The 18,158-nt window shown below is 49.6% G+C and overlaps 1 protein-coding gene across 2 annotated transcripts in view; it reads left to right on the forward strand.

The window, feature by feature from the left end:
• Window positions 1–3,215: 3,215 nt before the first annotated feature.
• The window catches only part of Smurf1 (SMAD specific E3 ubiquitin protein ligase 1), an 89,773-nt gene continuing 74,830 nt past the window's right edge, over window positions 3,216–18,158 (forward strand). For both annotated transcript variants that reach the window (XM_028756029.1, XM_028756031.1), the window contains exon 1: window positions 3,216–3,539. In XM_028756029.1, the coding sequence (XP_028611862.1) occupies window positions 3,485–3,539 (55 nt within the window). In that variant the 5' untranslated portion in view covers window positions 3,216–3,484. The remainder of the gene's footprint in view (window positions 3,540–18,158) is intronic.

Genomic DNA, 18,158 nt, shown 5'->3' on the forward strand with positions numbered 1-18,158 from the left:
GCCTTTACAAAGTAACAGAACCTGACGGCCGTTACAAAAGAAACGGCCGTTACAAGTTTAGAAAGAGGTCCTAAAGGCCTCTTAGAAATAACAGGATAAATGAAGGAAGGGTTGAGAGTATTAGCATTAGCCATGTAGTTCTGGAGGTCATGGGACAGCTTGTGGGAGTCGGTTGTCTTTCTACACTGTGGGTCCAGGGATCGAACTTGGATGGTCAAGATCTTTTACTGGAGTGGATCCACACACAGGATCTTGCAGGGGTCCACCTTGTATTTTGAGGTGGAGTCTGGACCTCCCCGACTGAGTTAGACTGGCTGTGTCTGGCTCTCAGTCCTCTCTTTGCTTAAGAAAGAAATGCCTAAGAAAGAAAATGCTTAAGAAAGAAAGAAAGTGAATTAATTTAGAGTCATAGAAGACCTTGCTCTAGGGATGAAAGTCATATTGTTTGGTAGTCAAAAGGTGGGGAAGGGGCTGAGGATGTGGCTCAGTGGGTAGGGAGCTTGCCTGGCATGCAGGAAATCAAGGGTTCGGTTCCTAGTAGGTACACAACATCAGACCTCATGATATAGTCTCGTATTTCTCACACTCAAGAGATGGAGGCAGGAGGACTAATAATTTAAGGTTATCATCAGCTACATACTGCGTTTCAGGTCAGCCTGGGCTATATGAGATCTTGTCTTAAAGACAAATGGGCTGGGGAGGGTCAATAAAGCATTTGCCTTGCGAGTCTGAGGATCTGAGCTGGATTCCAGGCTCTGGCAGTCAATGCTAGGTGTGGCATTCCATATGTGTAATCCCAGTGCTGGGCGGGGAGATAAGGGAGCTTGGGGCTTGCTGGCCAGCCAGTTCAGGTGAATCACTAAGTTTCAGGTTCAGTGAGAAATCGTCTCAGAATTGAGGTGGGGAGTGATTGGCAAAGACACCTGATAATGTCTGACTGTATGTTACAGATGTGTGTCCACATGTGCTCAGGCAGCGGCACACAGGAACGCACACACGGCAAACAAAGCATGGAGGACGGTCTTCTCTCTGATGAGGGTATGGCAGAACACTGTTAGGACGCTCTCCAACTAACAGACACACAGCACAGGCTCTCAGTAAATGGGCAGAGGAAGTGACTTTCAGTAGCCCCCAAGAGGCACACTTGTGACTCAGGTTGGGATGATCAGGCAAAGAAAGGTCCAGACTTCTAGGCAGGTAAGAAACCAAAGAGGTGGAGCAATCCAAGACTCCTGGGTGAGGACCGACTGGGGAAGGGACCCAGGAGGAAAAGCACCTGGGAGCTGAGGCAGGGAGAGAGGAGGTATGGGGGAGGGGAGAGACTGAGAAAGGAGGAGAGGGCACAGGGGTAGGGGTGGGGAGTGGGTAAAGATGGGAGGAAGAGGAATGAGAGAGAAGGGAGGTACGGTTGAGGATACACAGAATGAGGCAAGGAGGGAAGGAGAGAGGTGCAGGGAGAGAGAGCCAAGGAGAGGGAAAGAGGGAAGCCTGTGGGAGAGCTAGAAAGAAAAAGAAAGAACGTGAGGGGTGTGTGTGTGTCTGTGTGTGTATGAGAGAGAGACAGAGCAAGGTTAACCTCAGTTTTGCTGGACACTTTATGCCCCACACCCCCTTTTTCCCTAAAGCAGTCTCCTGTTAGCATAGGTCTCCCCAATTCATGGACTCTAGCTGCCCTGTAAGCCCCAGGGATCCTTCTGTCTTTACCTCCCCGGGGCTGGGATCACCCAAACTCACCAGCACACCTGGTCCTTGGGGCTGGAGAGATGCTGAACAGTTAAGAGCACATGTTGCTCTTCCAGAGGACCTAAGTTCAATTCCCAGCACCCACATGGTGGCTCCCAACCACTTGTTCCAGATCTAACACCTTCTGATGCACACATACAAACACGGCACAAAACACTCATATATAGATAATAGAAATATCTAAAAAGCCTCACAAAACCTAGCTTCTTGTGCTTGCACAATGAATACCTTACCAAAGGAGCTAGTTTCCTAACACCAATCAAAGACTCTCTTAAATGGATGTATTCCGACATAGGATCTCACTCTCAGTGACAAGTGCTTAGAAATGGAAACAGAGTTAGAGTCTGGATTAATCGTTGCCCATACAGGATCCTATTCTTAGATATTTTCCCACCGTTATTCAAAAGTCTGGGCTGCACAGGCTCATAAAAACCAAACTGCCCAGGACAGGGACAGGTACAAACCTGTAATCCCTGCACTCAGGAGGCTGAGGAGGGGGATCACAGGTTTGAGGTCAGCCTTAGCTCCAGGCGAGCCTGTCTCCAAAGAGGGTGGTCAAATGTTTTGGGTAGTCGGTTCTAAGGGAGCCACATAGCCGCGACAAGAATCTGCCCATGAAATGAATTAGGTTCGGGTCAGATGTGAGTTTGGTAAATATACACGGCCTTTTCAAGAACATTTTATTACCTCTCTAGAATGCGTTACCATAGAGATTGGTTTGCTTGCGAGGGAAAGCACGGCTTTTAACTTTTTACCTGCCTGACACTCTGGGGGTTTGGGGCTGGGTTCATCGGAAGGCAGGGAGGGAACTGCAAACCCTACTGCTTACTTTTCTGGGTTAGTTCAATTGCATGCAGGTCCCTAACCGCAAAACCACCACCTCTCCGTTTACACCCTTTATCTTGTTTAGCTGGTCCATATGCAGCACTTCCTGCGAGTCTAGCCACTTTGTCAATCGAATACACCAGTTGCACAGGGCACATCCGACACTGGATCACTGCGGGAAGTCTTCCCTTGGAACTTGCAGGATCTAAACGTTATTTCCTCAAGAACGATAACGTGTGCCCGCGCGCGCACGCGCGCACGGTTCTTGAGGTTTCACGCAACACCCTGGCTTCCCTCAGGAGCCTTGAAAAGTCCGACACTGAAGAAACAATCGGTTCCCCAAATCGTCGCCCAAGCAAATCAGTTGTTTCTGAGATTGTGACTGAGAACCAGCTCCCACTGCGCCGCTAGTGTGTGCGTGTGTGAGTGTGTGTGCGTGTGTGTGTGGTGGCGGTGGTGTCTGTTTCAAGGCTCCCCGCCGGCTGCAGGAACCTTGCAGCTCCCTAGACCCCCTCGCGCGCGCCCAGGACAAGCGCGGTCGGCGTAGCGCCGTGCTCGGGCGCGCGCACGCACGCAGACGCGAGATCGCGCAGGGCCGGGCCGGCACGGTGGCGGGCGCGCGCAGCTCGGGAGGCGGCGGCGGAAGCAGCGAGGGCGGCGGGCGTCCGGCTGCGAGCGCGGCGGCTCCGGGCTGGGCCAGCCAGGGGCGGCTCCGGGCGGCAGTGCGGCCGAGCGCTCGGTTCTACGGTTTCAGCCCGTGGTCTCCGTCCCGACGCCTGCGCCGCGCACTCGGCGTCCCGGCTCGGACCCCGGCGCCCAACCCGTGGCCGTAACCTTGAGGCGGCGGCGGGGCCGGGCCGGGCCGGGCTGGGGGGCGGCGGCACTGGATCCGAGGCCGGCCGGCCGCTGGCGGGAGATGTCGAACCCCGGGACCCGTAGGAACGGCTCCAGCATCAAGATCCGTCTGACAGGTAGGCACGACAGGGCCGCGGCCCTCGCGCCCCTAGGCGGTCCCAGGGACCCTGCGGACTCCCGCCCCGCCCCCCCTGCACCGGCCGTTGTCCCGGGACCGCTGCACCCCCTACGGCGTGCGCCCCTCGCTCGCGCTCCCGGCCCCGCCCCCCGGGTGCTCTGCAGGCGCCGCCCCTGCCGTCCCGACCCCTCCCTCTGCACCAGGCCCCGCCCCCGACACTTCAGGACACGCCCCGCTGCGGCAGCCCCGCCCTCCCTCTGCATCAAGCCACGCCTCGCTGATCTGCAGACTCGCCCTCTTCCTTAACTAGGCTCAGCCCTCGACTCTTCTGCAGACTCCCGCCCCCTCCCCCTTATAGGCCCCAACCCTTGACTACTTTGAAGCTTTGGTGCCCCGCCCTGTGGCCCCGCCCTCTGCATCACTCCCCGCCCCCTGCTCGCTCTGCAGGCTCAGGCAGCTGGCTTTTTCTGCATTAAGCCTGGCCTGCAGTTCTTCCCTCTATCATAGATTAGGCCCCTCTGGCTGATTCTCATGGCCCCGCCTCTGGCTCCTTCCCCTTAAGCTTGTCTCCTACCCTCCAACCCCCACTACTCCCTCTGCCCACACCTACCATCAATTGCATATGGGCCACGCCCCCAAACTGCCTCCCTCTGCCCCTAACCTTACCCTTCTGGATCAGGTCCCGCCCCCAGCTCTACAGGTCCTCTACAGGACCATCTCCTGGCTCTCCCTTCTGCCCCACACCTACCCTCGGGTGCATATAGGACCCCCTCGGGGTCTCCCGCTGGACCCCTGGTGCTCCTCTCTTGACATCGCCCCCAGCACCCTCTGATCCACACCTACCCCCTCCCTGCTCTTCTCCGGGCCTTGTACCTAGCTCCCACAGCCACACACCTACTTTCAACTTCACGTATATCCCGCCCCCTCGCTCACTGCACCTCCTTTTGCTCTTTCCACCCCCACCTCACATTTTCATCATCCATCTCTTCTCCCTCACCATCCTCCTACCTGCCGTCCCCCTCCAGTCCCACCCCTCACTACCCACCCACCTGTGTCCTCCCTCTTCCCCTTGCGGCTTCTCATCACTTCCCCTGCTTTCTTCCCACCCTCTCCCATGACCTGTTGTCTGCCTTCTCACTTCTCCCCCACTAGTACCTTCGCATCACCCCACCCCCTACTCGTCTGCTTTGCTGCGCTTTGCTCTCCTACCTCACCCCCTCCTCATCTCCAGCTCTCTTGCTTCCCCCTCTCCTCTCTTAGCCCCGCCCTCGTCCCTGCCTGATCCCGCCCTCACTTATCTTTCAGTCCCGCCCACTCGCTTCTGTCTTTCAGCCTCCACCCTTCAGTTGCAAATTCCTCAATCCTGTCTGGGACCAAACGTCTGTCTCCCAGTCTTGTTCTCACTTCCCCCACCTCATCAATGGTCCAGACCTCTCCAGTCTAGTCCACTTCCGTTCTCCCTGAGGCCGGGCCACTTAGTACACCAGAGTCCTGAGTCTTTGGTTTCTACCTCTGCCATGCCTTCACCCACTTGCCACATCCTTGGGTCCCCCTCCCACACAAGCTGAGCTGTGGCAGTTGCTCCAGTGCAGGCTCCTTGCTCCCCTCAGTTTTCAGAGGACTGTTCAGGTTTCCTAGGGGCTCTGTAGTGCCACCTTCAAAGGTGAGAGCAAAGCTTGCTGTGGATCTGACAGCAACAGGGCAGTTTGCATGCAGGCAAGAGGCGAGCTGTCTGTCATAGCTGCCCCTCTTCGGGGGTCCAGAGTCTGGACCACTTCCCTCAGCTTCCTCTTCCTTTCTCCCTCTCCTTCCCCTGCAGAACTTGCCAGTTTGAATCTCTCTTTAAGGCTGCATGGCAGGGTTGGCGGATGGCCTGCTTTGGGGCTTTCCAGCTCAGAAGAGGAAGTACATCCTTAGGTCTGAGGCCTTGCAGGGATTTCCCTGGATTTTTCTGTTCCAAGGCAGTGTGGTCAGGACTGAGGCTTCTGCTTGTCCTTTCAGGCTGAGCCTTAGGGCAAGGCCTGTGATCACGGTGGAAATTCTTGGAAAGTTTGTTCTGTTTAAGAAAAGATTGATACTTTTTCTCTGAAGATGTCCAAGCAGATAAGAACATTTGAACTAGAACCCAGACCCCAGTCATAATGGACGTCTTTGCCTTTGGACAGAGACTGGAGGAGACTTGCTCAGTGGATGCCTTCGTCTGTCTCTCTGTGTTAGTTAGGAAGTTAGGTTCTTTGACAGTCATCCTTGGGAAAGGTTGCTCATCGACACTGGGCCCTGATTTTAGTTACAATCCAGATTGGTTTCAGCATTCCTGATAGGGAGTTTTCGTAGAAATGAACTCTGTGGCTTAGAAGTCTTAACTGTGGTGTTTGTGGCAGGTCTCTATTAACAGCTCCCAGTCAGCTGGTAAAAGGGAGGCTTTCATGGGTTAGTCTTGGTATTGAAGACTTGGAAAGCATCAGAGGTTTTGGGTGGCTTTTGATGGGGAAAGACTAGGGATGGGTGTTGTCAGCTCATGGTCTGGGAGCGGCTGTGAGCATGATCATAGATTTCGGGTTGGTGGATGGTGTGTTTGAAAAAAAAAATCATGGAACCAGCCGTTTTATTGAAGGTGAGATAGATTTGCCTTCATCTCTCTGCTGTTACAGGAAGTGAGGATGGTTGGGTATCAGTCTCTCCAGAGATAAATCCTGTTATGGAGTCTCTGTATTTATTTATGTATTTGTATTTGAGGAAAGATGACTTTTTAAGAATGAGAACTATTGGAGCTGGGAGATGGCTCAGTCAGGAGGTGTTTCCCAGCAAGCATGAGACCTGAGCCGGAACCCCAGCACCCACTTAACAAGTGCGTGTGGCTGACCGGGAGCCTCACCGGATCAGAGAGCCCCAGGTCCTGAAGAGACCCTATCTACGGGAAAGCCAAGGTGATGGCTCCAGAGGAACAGCACCTGAGGCTGCCCCTCTGGCTTGTGTGCATACGTATACAGGTGTACTTGCACGCACACCAACTCGAGTACATAGACAGAATGAAAAAACAGGATGGCTGTTTGTAACCTCGTTGTTGAAAACCACACAGCACAAAGACATTGAAGATGCTGGAGTGGTTATCAAGTGTTGAGAACTTTGGGGTTTGCAGTTGATGGCCTTTGGGGAGCAGAGCCTGTCAAATCAGGGCACCCTGGTCAGGTTGGCAGTTGCATGATGTACAGCCAATTAATTACTTTTCAAGGTCTTAGTTTCCTCGTTTGAATAAGGTCTCAGCCCCATTGTAAGCATCTGGATCACCTACGTGATCCGTCAGCCTGGTTACTACTCACTTTGTGTTCCTGTTGGCCTGTGTGTGCGCTTTCTGTTCTCAACCCTGAGACTCAGAAATCTGTGTTAAAGGGCAACATTTTTGTTTAATGTGTGTCAAGCCTTAACTTGGTGCATTAGTGTTACACTTGTGCTTTCTTTTTCTTCCCATGAACCATCTCTCCTCCCCTTCTCAGTTGAGTAATGTGCCCACGTGCATTGGGAAGCCGCTGTGTGCAGTAGGAAAGGATGCTTGAGGTTCTGTACTGGAATTATATCATTTGAATGACCATCTTTGTGGCATTTCATAGGAACTGTTTCATGAGGTTTAGAGTCAATATCTGCAGAGTCTCATAGTCTTGTTAGAGAAAATTATCTTGTAGACATCTTAAAAGCTCACTGGAGAGTACAACCTTTTTGGAAATTTAGATCTTGAAGTTCAGCAGGAGTTGTGGTCCACAGATGAACCCAGGCTGTGAGGTCCATGCTGTTCTTCAGAAAACTCAGATTTGTCTCTGCCACTGAGCAGTTAGTTGAGGTTCCAAATGCCTCAACTTTGTGTGTGGGGGGGATCTTTTTATCATCTTAAAAACCTGGAACCTTTAAGGTCAGAATAGGGTATCAATTCCTCTGGGCCTGGACTTAACAGTTCCGGGAATCCACCCTGGAGCCTTTGCCAAGAGTAGCAAGTGCATGGAACTACCGAGTGTAACCATCTCTCCAGTCCTGTTTTATACCTTGAGTTCACTTGGACCTTCTTGTGTTTTCTTGCCTTTAGAAGCCAGGACTGTGTCCCATGAAGAGCAATTGTCATTGCAAGTAGAAGAAGGAAAGAGACCTGGCTTACAAGTTGGCATAGGTGTGCAGTAATGTCCTGTTTGCACTGAATCATTTGAAGGATGTGACCCAGAGTGAGATAGTTGTAGTCACAGTTGCTAGTACTTTCAATCTAGTCAGTCACAAGCCAGCAGTCACAATAGTTGATTCAAAGTAGTTCTTTGAAAGATTCAAAGTGGCTCTTAAGAAAGACTAAGGGACCTGTTAGGAGTGCTGACTGACTGTCAGTTTGCTCCAACAGAGAACCTGGGACCAGCAGAACTTTAATTTGACCACTGTATTATGGTGAGAGATGATCTGGTAGCTTGAGAGACCTTACGACAGAGTCCTTCTCAGATCCGGGAAGGCACAGGAAAAGTTGTGTATGCAGGAAACCTTTCATACACTTCATTCCTGTCTGTATTTTTGTGAATCTACATCAAACTCGACTTTCCCCCTTCCTTGGTGGGTAGGTTCATGTGGTGTGTGTGCACACCAGTTTACATGTGTGTGGAGGGCAGGAGCAACATCTGGTGTTTTCTCCAGTCTCCACTGTTTTTTAAGACCGGATCTCTCACTGAACCTGGAGCCTGCTGATTCTGCTAGATTTGCTGGCTAGCTCAGGATCCCTGGTCTCTGTTTACCTCCTGTCTCCTTCTGGGGCCCAGCACTGGGATAGTAGAGCCCTTAGCTAAGTAGAATTTTTAGATTCATATGTGTGTGCTCACTCGTGTGTGTATATACACGAGAGAGACATATCTCTGGGATTTTACCTCTCTCGTGTGACTTTTCACATTTTGAGCTCAGTGGGGTCCTAGAGGCTGTTACTTGTTACTCCAGTATTTTCTCAAGGACTTCAAAGGGTCTCCACCACTGTACTGCTTCAGCCTTAGCACAAGTTACTGCTAACTCTCAGCTAACTAGGCTGACTTGTGGAATACACCTGTGGCACTGGTTAAAAGTTAAAATAACCAAATCATGGCCCAGTTCCCTCCCCAGCAAAACAATCTATCTTCACAGTGCTCTTGGTTTTCTGGCTCAGGATTCTTAACATGGGTCGGCTTTCTTTTAATTTTAAAACAATGTTGAAAGTTAGTTTTTTGTTTTGCTTTGTTTTTGTTTGAAAAGGGGTAGTCCTGTGTAGTGGCTGTCCTGGAACTCACTCTATAGACCAGGCTAGCCTCGAACTCAGAGATCTGCCTGTCCTGGGATCAAAGACATGTGCCACCACTCCCCAGCTAAAGTTAAATTCTTTTAAACAAATGTAGAATTAAAAAGAATCCGTTTTCATCACTAAACCATTTAAACACTGGCTAGTCGGTGGTTTTGTAGTGAGTTTTCTGTAGGTAAAGCCACAACTTACACTTGCTTGTAGACTTGCTTTTCCCTCTTCCTTGCTCTCTCCCTGACGGAAGGTTCCTGTGGACAGTTGAGTTAAAGGAGAGCTGAAGGAAGTGGCTCAAAACCAGAGCGCAGCCCCTTAGATTTGGGCGTCTTCTTTCTCAAATGTTAGAATTACTATTGCCGCTCCAGACCAGATCTAACCCAATTAGATATTTGAATGAAACGAAGTATTTCTACATTTTTGGGTTAACGGGAGTGGGTGGAAGCTGTTTACTGTTTTAAAACAAGGCTTAAGTGATGGGGTGTTGCTGCGCTGGTGCTACACCCCATCTGTAATTCCAGCTGCGGGCTCCTCCATTGCAGCTGAACGCAATTGTAATTGGCTGAGGAATGTCGCTGCATCAACTCTCACTAGGCAGGAACCCAGGCTGCCGGCTGGTGCAGTTCCGAAGTTTTAAGCTCAAAAATCAAAGTTGGATGCTGCCCTAGGGAGCAGAACATTTGTTTGGAGCTGGCGGCCAGATCTCAGTCTGTGGACTCCTCTGGAGGCGGTGATACTTTCTGGTGCTGTAGCGGGTGACTTAGGAATCAGGTGCGAATCAGTTTTCCCAGAAGCACTTCAGTAAAGGAGGGGGATGTGTAGAGTTAGCATCTTGTCATGACTTGTGTTTTCATATCTGAGACGGGAGATGTCTCCCTTTTCATACCGCTCAGAGCCTGACCAGAGTGGGTTAATATTTCAGTGAAGAGTTGTGATTTATTTATAGTATAGGTAGGGTAATGTAAACACAGGGTTATAGGTGGCTGTTATGTCACCTCCCCCTCTTTCTTTCCTCCCTCCCTCCCTGTCTCATGGAACCCAGTAGGGTAGAGCGGTACCGCTTTCTCTTCATCAGGGCAGAGCTTCTAACTCTGTCCTTATTGCATGTGACCTCATGGTCTGAGGAGGAGCTAGGGTGTGTAGTGTGTAGAGGGGTAACTGAAGGATGGGGCTCTGTTTGTGCCTCGTCCATGCTGGGGTGAAACTTGATGGTGTGGCTGCCTTGGGTTCAGCTATGCTTCTGTAACTGACCCCCACACCCATAAGCGAGCCCAGTAAACTCATTGATTCCCCAAGCCACATTTTGACTGTCAGAGGTGGGGGTGTCTGTGTCTGCCAGGAGGGAGGAGTTCTCTGATGGCCACAGACTTACTCTGCAGCTGAGAGTGGCTTTAAAGTCTTCGCGCTCACTTCTCCTTTACACCCTGAATGCCTTGATTACAGCTGTTACAGCACGAGCTGCCGCTCTGATCTGTTCAGGGCTGGGCAGCAGACCCAGGGCTCCATGCATGCCAGGCAGGCCCTCCGGCCAGGCAGGCCCTCCGTCTCAGTCTGCTGAGCTATATTCCTGCCTCTTTCATTTCTTTCTGTGGTGCTGGGGGTAGACCCAGGGCCTTGATGACTCTAGGCCGGCGCTCTGCAGTCACTAAGCTGCATCTCTACCCAGCTGTTAATTCTCACACCTACATAACCAAACAGATCATGGTTCTCAACCTTCCTAACGCTGCCACCCTTTAATGCGGTTTCTTGTGTTGTGGTGACCCTCCCCCCCCCCCAAATTATTTTTGTTCCTACTTCAAAACTGTAATTTTGCTACTGTTATGGACCATAATGTAAATATATGCAGGATATCTGATATGTGACCCCTGTGAAAGGATTGAAACCCCCCCCCCCCACTGAAATAGACAATAAAGGCAACGCTGCACTTTGAGGTGGAAGACAGTCTGTGGAGCTGATTGGTGAATATGGAGAATAATATTCACACAGACACTTGATTTGTTTTCTGTGTATTCAGAAAGTTTGCTGGCACAATAGTGTTGATGAGTCCAAATGAGCAGCTGTGTGTGTGTGTGTGTGTGTGTGTGTGTGTGTGTGTGTGCGCGCGCGCGCGCGTAGTGAGAGCGTAGCGTCCTTTCCTATCACTGTCCACTTTACATTCTTGGGACGGGGTCTCCCCACTGAGCCAGGAGCTTAGCTGGTGGCTTGCCAATGCCATTGGTCCTCCGGCCCTGCCCTCCGCAGTCCTGGACTTACAGGTGCTTGTGTGGCCATGTCCGTTCTGGGTTCTCATGCTTGCGTGTTCAGTGTAGTCACTGAGCCACCTCCCAGCCCCCAGTGTCATCTTTAGTGGTGAAGCCTTGGACATATGATCAGAAACAGTTAGTTGAGTGGTGGGTTTGATCATGATTGTTAGCTGGAGAAGGATGTCAGAGTGGGAAATGAGGCATTTGTTACTTGTACATTGAGTGTTTGTTGTATTTGGAGACAGGTTTCCTGTAGCCAAGGATGACCTTGAACTCTTGATGGGGAGCCCCCATCTCCCACTGCTGGGATTTTACAAGCATAATGGGTTTGTGTTTTTAAAAAATCTAAGAGAGCAGCTACAACTCAATTACAAGTAGTGCAGACTGTTAGTAAAGTAGTGGGTGGACAGTTTCTCTCTAGTAAAAACTCAGGTGAGTATGCAAAGTCAGAAGGCCCTGTGACCTGTGTGGCTTTGCTAGTGTGTGAGGTGCGTTCAGAGCCAATGAGGGATGGGGCACTCGGGGACGGGATGGACAGACCACAGGAAAGACAAGATGGTAGACCACAACCTGGGAAAGGACAGTGCTTGTTGCTCCTACACTGTCTTCTATCCTCTTATCGCCCCTCCTTCCTCATCCTCTTCCTCCATCCTCTCCCACTCCACACAGCACCCTCACTTCTTCCAGACTGTAGCCCTGGCTGTCTTAGAACTCACTGTGTAGACCAGGCTGGCCTTGAACTCATAGAGATCCCTTTCATGTTCTGCCTCCTGCGTGCTGGGATTAAAGGCTTGGACCACCATGCCTGGCCCAAATGTATTTTAAAGATTACAGTAGGATCCCCAGTGTGTGCCTATATTTTGGGATGCTTCCTCACCAAGCAGTAACCTGGAAACTGCAGAACGGGACGTTAGGAGCGCCTGTCTTTTGCATGGAATAAACACCTCTTTTTGAATGTTTATTTTGACGCTGAGACACCCTCCCTCTAACCTTGCTGTTTTGCTACAGCACATCTCAGTGTTTGCTCCAGACGCAGCGCCAGCTCGCTCAAGTAGCTGAGGAGCGATCTGAGAGCCTGGGGTGGGTCTTAACTCTGAACCCTCCTCTTGTCTGTGCCATTTATTTAGTCAGGGGCGTCTCTGACTTATTTCTGTGAAATACTCTGCATTCCCGTCTGAGATGCTAGGCGTGAAGTGTTAGTATTTTTAAATCACTGTCAGTGTACGTCTGTGCTGAACCTGAAGAGCTTGTTTTACGTTTATTTACTGTGGGGCGGTGAGGTTGTGGGGTCAGAGGACACCTGTGAAAGTCAGGTCTCTCCTTGTACATGTGGTCTCAGGGGCTGAACACAGAGCCGTAGGCTTGACAGCAGGGGTGTTTACCCTCTGCATCAACTTGCTGCCCAGGAGGCTTTGTTTATTTGGATTTTTGGGGTGCCTAAGGATATTTTAATATCTGAGTCCATAAAAGCAGAGAAATTGATAGCCCCTGTAGACTTTGTTTTTACTTCTTAGATCTTTTTTTGTTTGTTTGTTTTGTTTTGTTTTTCGAGACAGGGTTTCTTTGTGTAGCCCTGGCTGTCCTGGAGCTCACTCTGTAGACCAGGCTGGCCTTGAACTCAGAAATTCGCCTGTCTCTGCCTCCCAAGTGCTGGGATTAAAGTAGCGTGCACCACCACTGCCCGGCTACTTCTTAGATCTTTGGGATAAAATCCAAAGCTGTGCATGTTTGTACTACTGTTTTGTCACAGGAGTGCGAGATGGCACTTGCTGGTGACACTCTAGCTTCAGGTCCAGCTCACCACTTCACAGTGTCTCAGTTTCCAGGGAGTTGCAGACAGCTCCATACTGGAGCAAGACACCAGGCCTAGCTTACACAGAGCTTTTTTCTGTGTGCACTTTTATTTCTAGGTTAAAAAATAGCATGTGATTTATTTTATTCCCTGGAAACACATTGTACCAGAGAGAAAAGGGATGTTCTCTCATCCTAAGTGAGGAGCTGCCCCTGTGAGGATGCAGGATACAAGGAGATGCACTTCACTGCAGTGTGTGGCTCTAATCAGAGTCCTTAGTGGTCACGAATGGAAAGGGCTGTATTTAATCAGTGTTAACTCCTCTTAAGTCTTAGAGACGATAACTTTCATGTAGAAATTTATTGCATGGAAGTCAAAGGACACTTGAGGGTGTCAGTTCTTTATCCCGCCATGTGTGTTCTGGGGATTGAACTCACATTGTCAGGTTTGGTGGCAAGCACCTCTATTGGCTGAGCATCTTGCCAGCCCAATACTTAGAAACAGTCTTCATTATTTTTTAGAAGGCCTTTTTTCTCCCTGCAGTTGTGCTAGATTGGAAATTTAAGGTAGCTGCTTATTTGTTTGTTTATTTCTTTGGTTTTTTATAGAGTTTTATTATTTAGTATAGACTGGCCTTGAACTTAAAACCCTTGTTTCAACTACCTGAGTGCTTGGATTACAGGTGTGTGCCATCATGTGTAATTCTTACTAGATGTTTTAAGCGTAACATGGCTCAAAGGTATTGATTTATTTGTCTGTTTATTTATTTTGTGCTTGGAATCCAACCTAGAGCTTTGAACATGCTAGACAAGTGCTCTCCCTCTGAGCCACACCCCAGCCCCTCACTGGGGGATTCTAGGCAGGGGCTCTACCACTGAGCCACACCCCAGCCCCTCACTGGGGGATTCTAGGCAGGGGCTCTACCACTGAGCCACGCCTCAGCCCCTCACTGGGGGATTCTAGGCAAGCACTCTGCTATTAAGCTGTATCCCTAGCCCTCAAAGGGTCTTTTTGATTCTCTTTTGCTCACAAAGGGAATCAAGCCTCCTTCTGCATTCTTTATCTCATTAAATTCTCCCAGTTGCCCTCATCCAGATGGTTCCTCATAGCTGATGGAGCCTTGGGGCCTCTGTCTCTGGTGCTGATGTTTATCTGTGCTCTCTCCTCTCCTTGCACCCATCCTGGCTGAAGTTGGATCATCTTTTGCTTGCATAGCCACAACTTTCCTTGTCTAATATAGGTGCTCTCCAGTCACTAAAGCATCAGCTACCGTGTGACTTAACTTCACTGTGTCAGAGATACTCAGTGGTTACTGCTGGGTATGGCAGTGCCTGCCTGTAGTTTTAGCACACAAGACATGCAGGCAAGAGAACCACCAGTTTCAGACAGTTGGGCCACATAGTAAGACATTTTAAAACAAAGCAAAACTCAGGAAAAGGGAGTGTGGGGAGGGAGGTTATGAACATTCTTGCTCCTGCTGGTTTAGAGCAGAGCTGGATGGAGGTTAGCTGTTGACTTTGCCTGTTCTCCTGCTTCAGTCTTTGCTCTTGCTGCTTCGTCCCCTCCCGTAACAGGTCTGCTGAGGCTGGCCAGTGGTCTGTGTCAGTGTGAGGTGGCACTCTCCATAGGCTGATGACGTAGTGATGGCCAGAAACAAGCTGGATCCCATCCAGGGCAGCCGCACAGGACAGTGTCTCACACCCAGGAAGCCAGACTGAAGACTTTCATTTGAGATTTGATTCTGTCAGCTAGGCGCCGGGTGCAGAAGCCTCCTGAGTTGGGCCCTCTGCTTCTGTGTGCTGAACTCGTCCTTTCCTAGAGAGGAGAGCAGCTCTCGTGTGTTTGTGTGTTGATGTAGGTATTCTATGTATTTAGTGTGTTTGGTTTAATGCAGATGTGTGTCTATTTGTGCATGTACACGTGAGTACATGTAGAGGTCTTCTTGACAGTCCTTCACAAGCCCAGAGCTCTCCATCAGTCAGCCAGCTTGCTCCAGGATCCTGTCTCAGCTGCCCAAGTACCTGGATTACAGGCAACGGCTACTCTTGTCCACCTATGTAGGTGGGTTCTGGGAATCCAAACTCTGCTTCTTCTCATGTTTGTGGGGAAGCTGTCTCATCCCCTGAGCCCGCTCCCCAGCCCTGTGCTGGTGTGTTTCAGTTGGAACGTGGCTGGCTGTGTGACAAGCGAGCGTCTGGATCAGTGGCTCTCCAGCAAGGGCACGCGCCTTCTCAAGAGCCCCACGGGGTGCTTGCACACATTTCCGTCTCTCATGACTTTGTGCATGCTCTTGGTATGGAGTGGGTGAAAGCAGCTACTGAGTGGCCCTTTTGCAGACCCCACATAGAAAATTCAGTTCAGATTGTGAGCAGTGATGGAGAAACTTGGGTGTCAGTTGAGAAACACGGTGGTTGTCTGTGATGTGGAGACCAGTCACTGTAAATCCTTGTTTTCAAGCACAGACATAATAGAAAATTATTTTGTGGTTGGCTATATTAAACAAGTAGAGGCAGCAGAAGGAAGCAGTGGGGTACTCCCTGCTGCAATGGCCCCAGCCTGTGCTTTTCAGCTCCTGTCTCCTCAGCCCTTAGATTGTCACCGTCTGGAGGAACATCCTTGCTTTGAACTCCGTATTGACTGGCATTGAGTCTTCTCGTCACTGGCTTCTTCAGGTCACGGTCGTGTTTGTGGGATTTATGCACGCAGTGTGCTTGTGGGTCACCCATCATCCTCTTGGCTGCTCAGTGCTCTGTGACATCACTGTGTCTATTATAAGGGAGGACAGTGCTGTGCCTGTGTGCACGTGTGTGTGAGTGAGTGTGTGTGTGTGAGTGTGTGTGTGTGTATGCGTAGTCCAGAGACCATCTTGTGTTGTGGAAATACCATCTTGTACCTTGAGACAGGGTCTCTCAGTACATTCTGTGCAGCTCCCAGCCTGCCTCTGTAGCATAGGGGGTCTCTTCCAGTAAAGATCCACTTTCCTTCCTTTCTCCTAGGTCCTCACTGCTGTGAGAAGTGACACACTTCCAGCAGGATACTGCCGCACTCTGTATCCCGTAATACTCCTGTTGATGTTGGTGGCTGCGGGGCCACAGTCTGATTGTTTTTCAGTTCAATTCTCTGGCAGGGTTAGGGCTGTCATTGACATTCATTTTGCTTCCATTCTTCAGACGAGGTTTGCTTTTGTTCTGGTTTTCATTTATAAGGTATGAGTTTTCATTTTTGTTTTGTTTTTTTTTTCCCAGTTATTTTTCAGAAGCAGGGTACTTTCAGATTTAAGTAGCAGAAGCCTGGCTTAAATTGTCTCACTGGGGAGACTTTTGGTCTGTTCACTAAAACATCCTGGGGCAGCTGCGATGGCTTGGGAGGGTGACACCCCTCAATTCCTTCATGTGCTCTAAGGTGGCTGTTGGGGCAAACATAGGACTCAGTTGGTAGAGTGCTTGCCTGCATGTGCGTGTGGTGGGGCTTGCCTGTAATCCCAGCACTTGGGAGGTGGACGCAGGAGGATCAGAAGTTTAAGGTTATATTTGATTACTTAAAGAGTTTGAAATAACTTTGGGCTACATGATTCTGTGTCAAAACAAACAAAAACCCTTCCCCTTGTGACCCCTAAACAGAGAAAGGTGGATGCTGGGAATTGGTTTCTAGCTTTAGAGCCAACAAAGACTTAACAGTCAGCTTTGTGTCTGCTGGACCTTGGGGTTGAATGCTCTTGAAGTAGTGTCTTTGTGCTACTTCTGGCTTTGTGTGTGCTGGGTATAAGGACAGCCAAGACTCCATTTAGTGCTGGTTTGAAGAAGCAGCAGGCTTCTTTGTAGTGGTGTGAATGGAGCCAAAGACATGTGTTTGTAGAAGTGCCAAGAATCTTTACTAGGGTTAGGAATGGCCTGTGTCAGTCTACCTCAGTGAGTTTTGTATCATGACTATAACTAGTTGACTCTAGATTAAGCCAGGTGTGTTGGTACATGGGTGTAATCCCAGCTTTCAGGAGGCTGAGGCAGGAGGGTCTGGAGTTTGAGGCCATCATGGGCAACATAGGAGACCCTGTCTGAAAACAACCTGTGGTTGTAAGGTACTTTATTTGGAACTACCCAGAATTCAGGTACAGACGGACAGTAGGGATGCCTTTTGAGGTTGTCTCTTTAGAGAGAATCGGGCATTTCTGAGAAGAACAACACATCAGTACGTGATCATTGTTCTAAGCTGAATTTACCACGGGTTGAAAAAGGTAATTTCGATTTTATGCAAAAATATAGATTTTTGGTTTTGTTTTTTTTTTTTTTTTTGGGGGGGGGGGAAATGATTATTTCCCTCCCTGATAACCTGAGTTCACTCAGGCCCACATGGAGGGAGAGAACTGACTTCTGCAAGCTGCCCTCAGTTCTCCACAGATGCTGTGGCACAGGTATGCACAAATGCTGGAGTCTCTGGGCATAGTGGCACACACTTTTAATACTGCCAAGGCAGGTGGATCTCTGTGAGTTCAAGGCCAGCCTGGTCTCCATAGTGAGTTCCAGGACAGCCAGAGCCACATAATGAGATGGTCTCAAAATAGCAAACAAAACAAAACAAAACAAAAAATGCAAAGACCTAGAGTTAATGTCTTCCTTTTGACAGGGTCTCACTCTCTAGGTCTAGCCTTGAACTTGGGGTATTCCTGCTATCCAGCCTCTCAGATGCTGGAAGCCAGGATTCCTGGCTTGTTCTTGGTGTGTGTGTGAGCATTTATTTATTGATGTGTCCGTGTGCGTGTGCGTGTGCATGCCTATACCACAGCATCTGTGTGGCTGTCACAGGGCAACTTGCAGAAGTCAGTTCTCTCTTTACATGCTGGCCTGAGATTGAATGCAGGTGAGCATGGCCTGGGAGAGCTATTTTGAGCCTTAGACAGGGGTTCTTCATCTGTGGGTCATGTGACTACTTTGGGTGCTGGCTGAGCTTTTCACAGAAGTTACCAAAGGCCATTGGAAAACACAGATTTATATTACAATTCATAACGCTAGCAAGATTACAGTATAAAGTAGCAACAAAAATAATTTTATGGTTGGGAGTCACCACCACATGAGGAACTGTGTAAAAGATTTGCAGCATTAGGAAGGTTGAGAATCACTGCTTCACCAGTCTACCGCCATCCTTACTGCCTTGGTCAGCATGTACGTATGTATGTACGTATGTATGTACGTATGTATGTATGTATGTATGTATCTATCTATCTATCTATCTACCTATATCTATCTATCTATCTATCTACCTATATCTATCTATCTATCTATCTATCTATCTATCTATCTATCTATCTAT

The sequence above is a fragment of the Grammomys surdaster genome, unplaced genomic scaffold, assembly GCF_004785775.1.
Source record: "Grammomys surdaster isolate TR1022 unplaced genomic scaffold, NIH_TR_1.0 126109, whole genome shotgun sequence".
In the NCBI taxonomy this organism is placed as follows: domain Eukaryota; kingdom Metazoa; phylum Chordata; class Mammalia; order Rodentia; family Muridae; genus Grammomys; species Grammomys surdaster.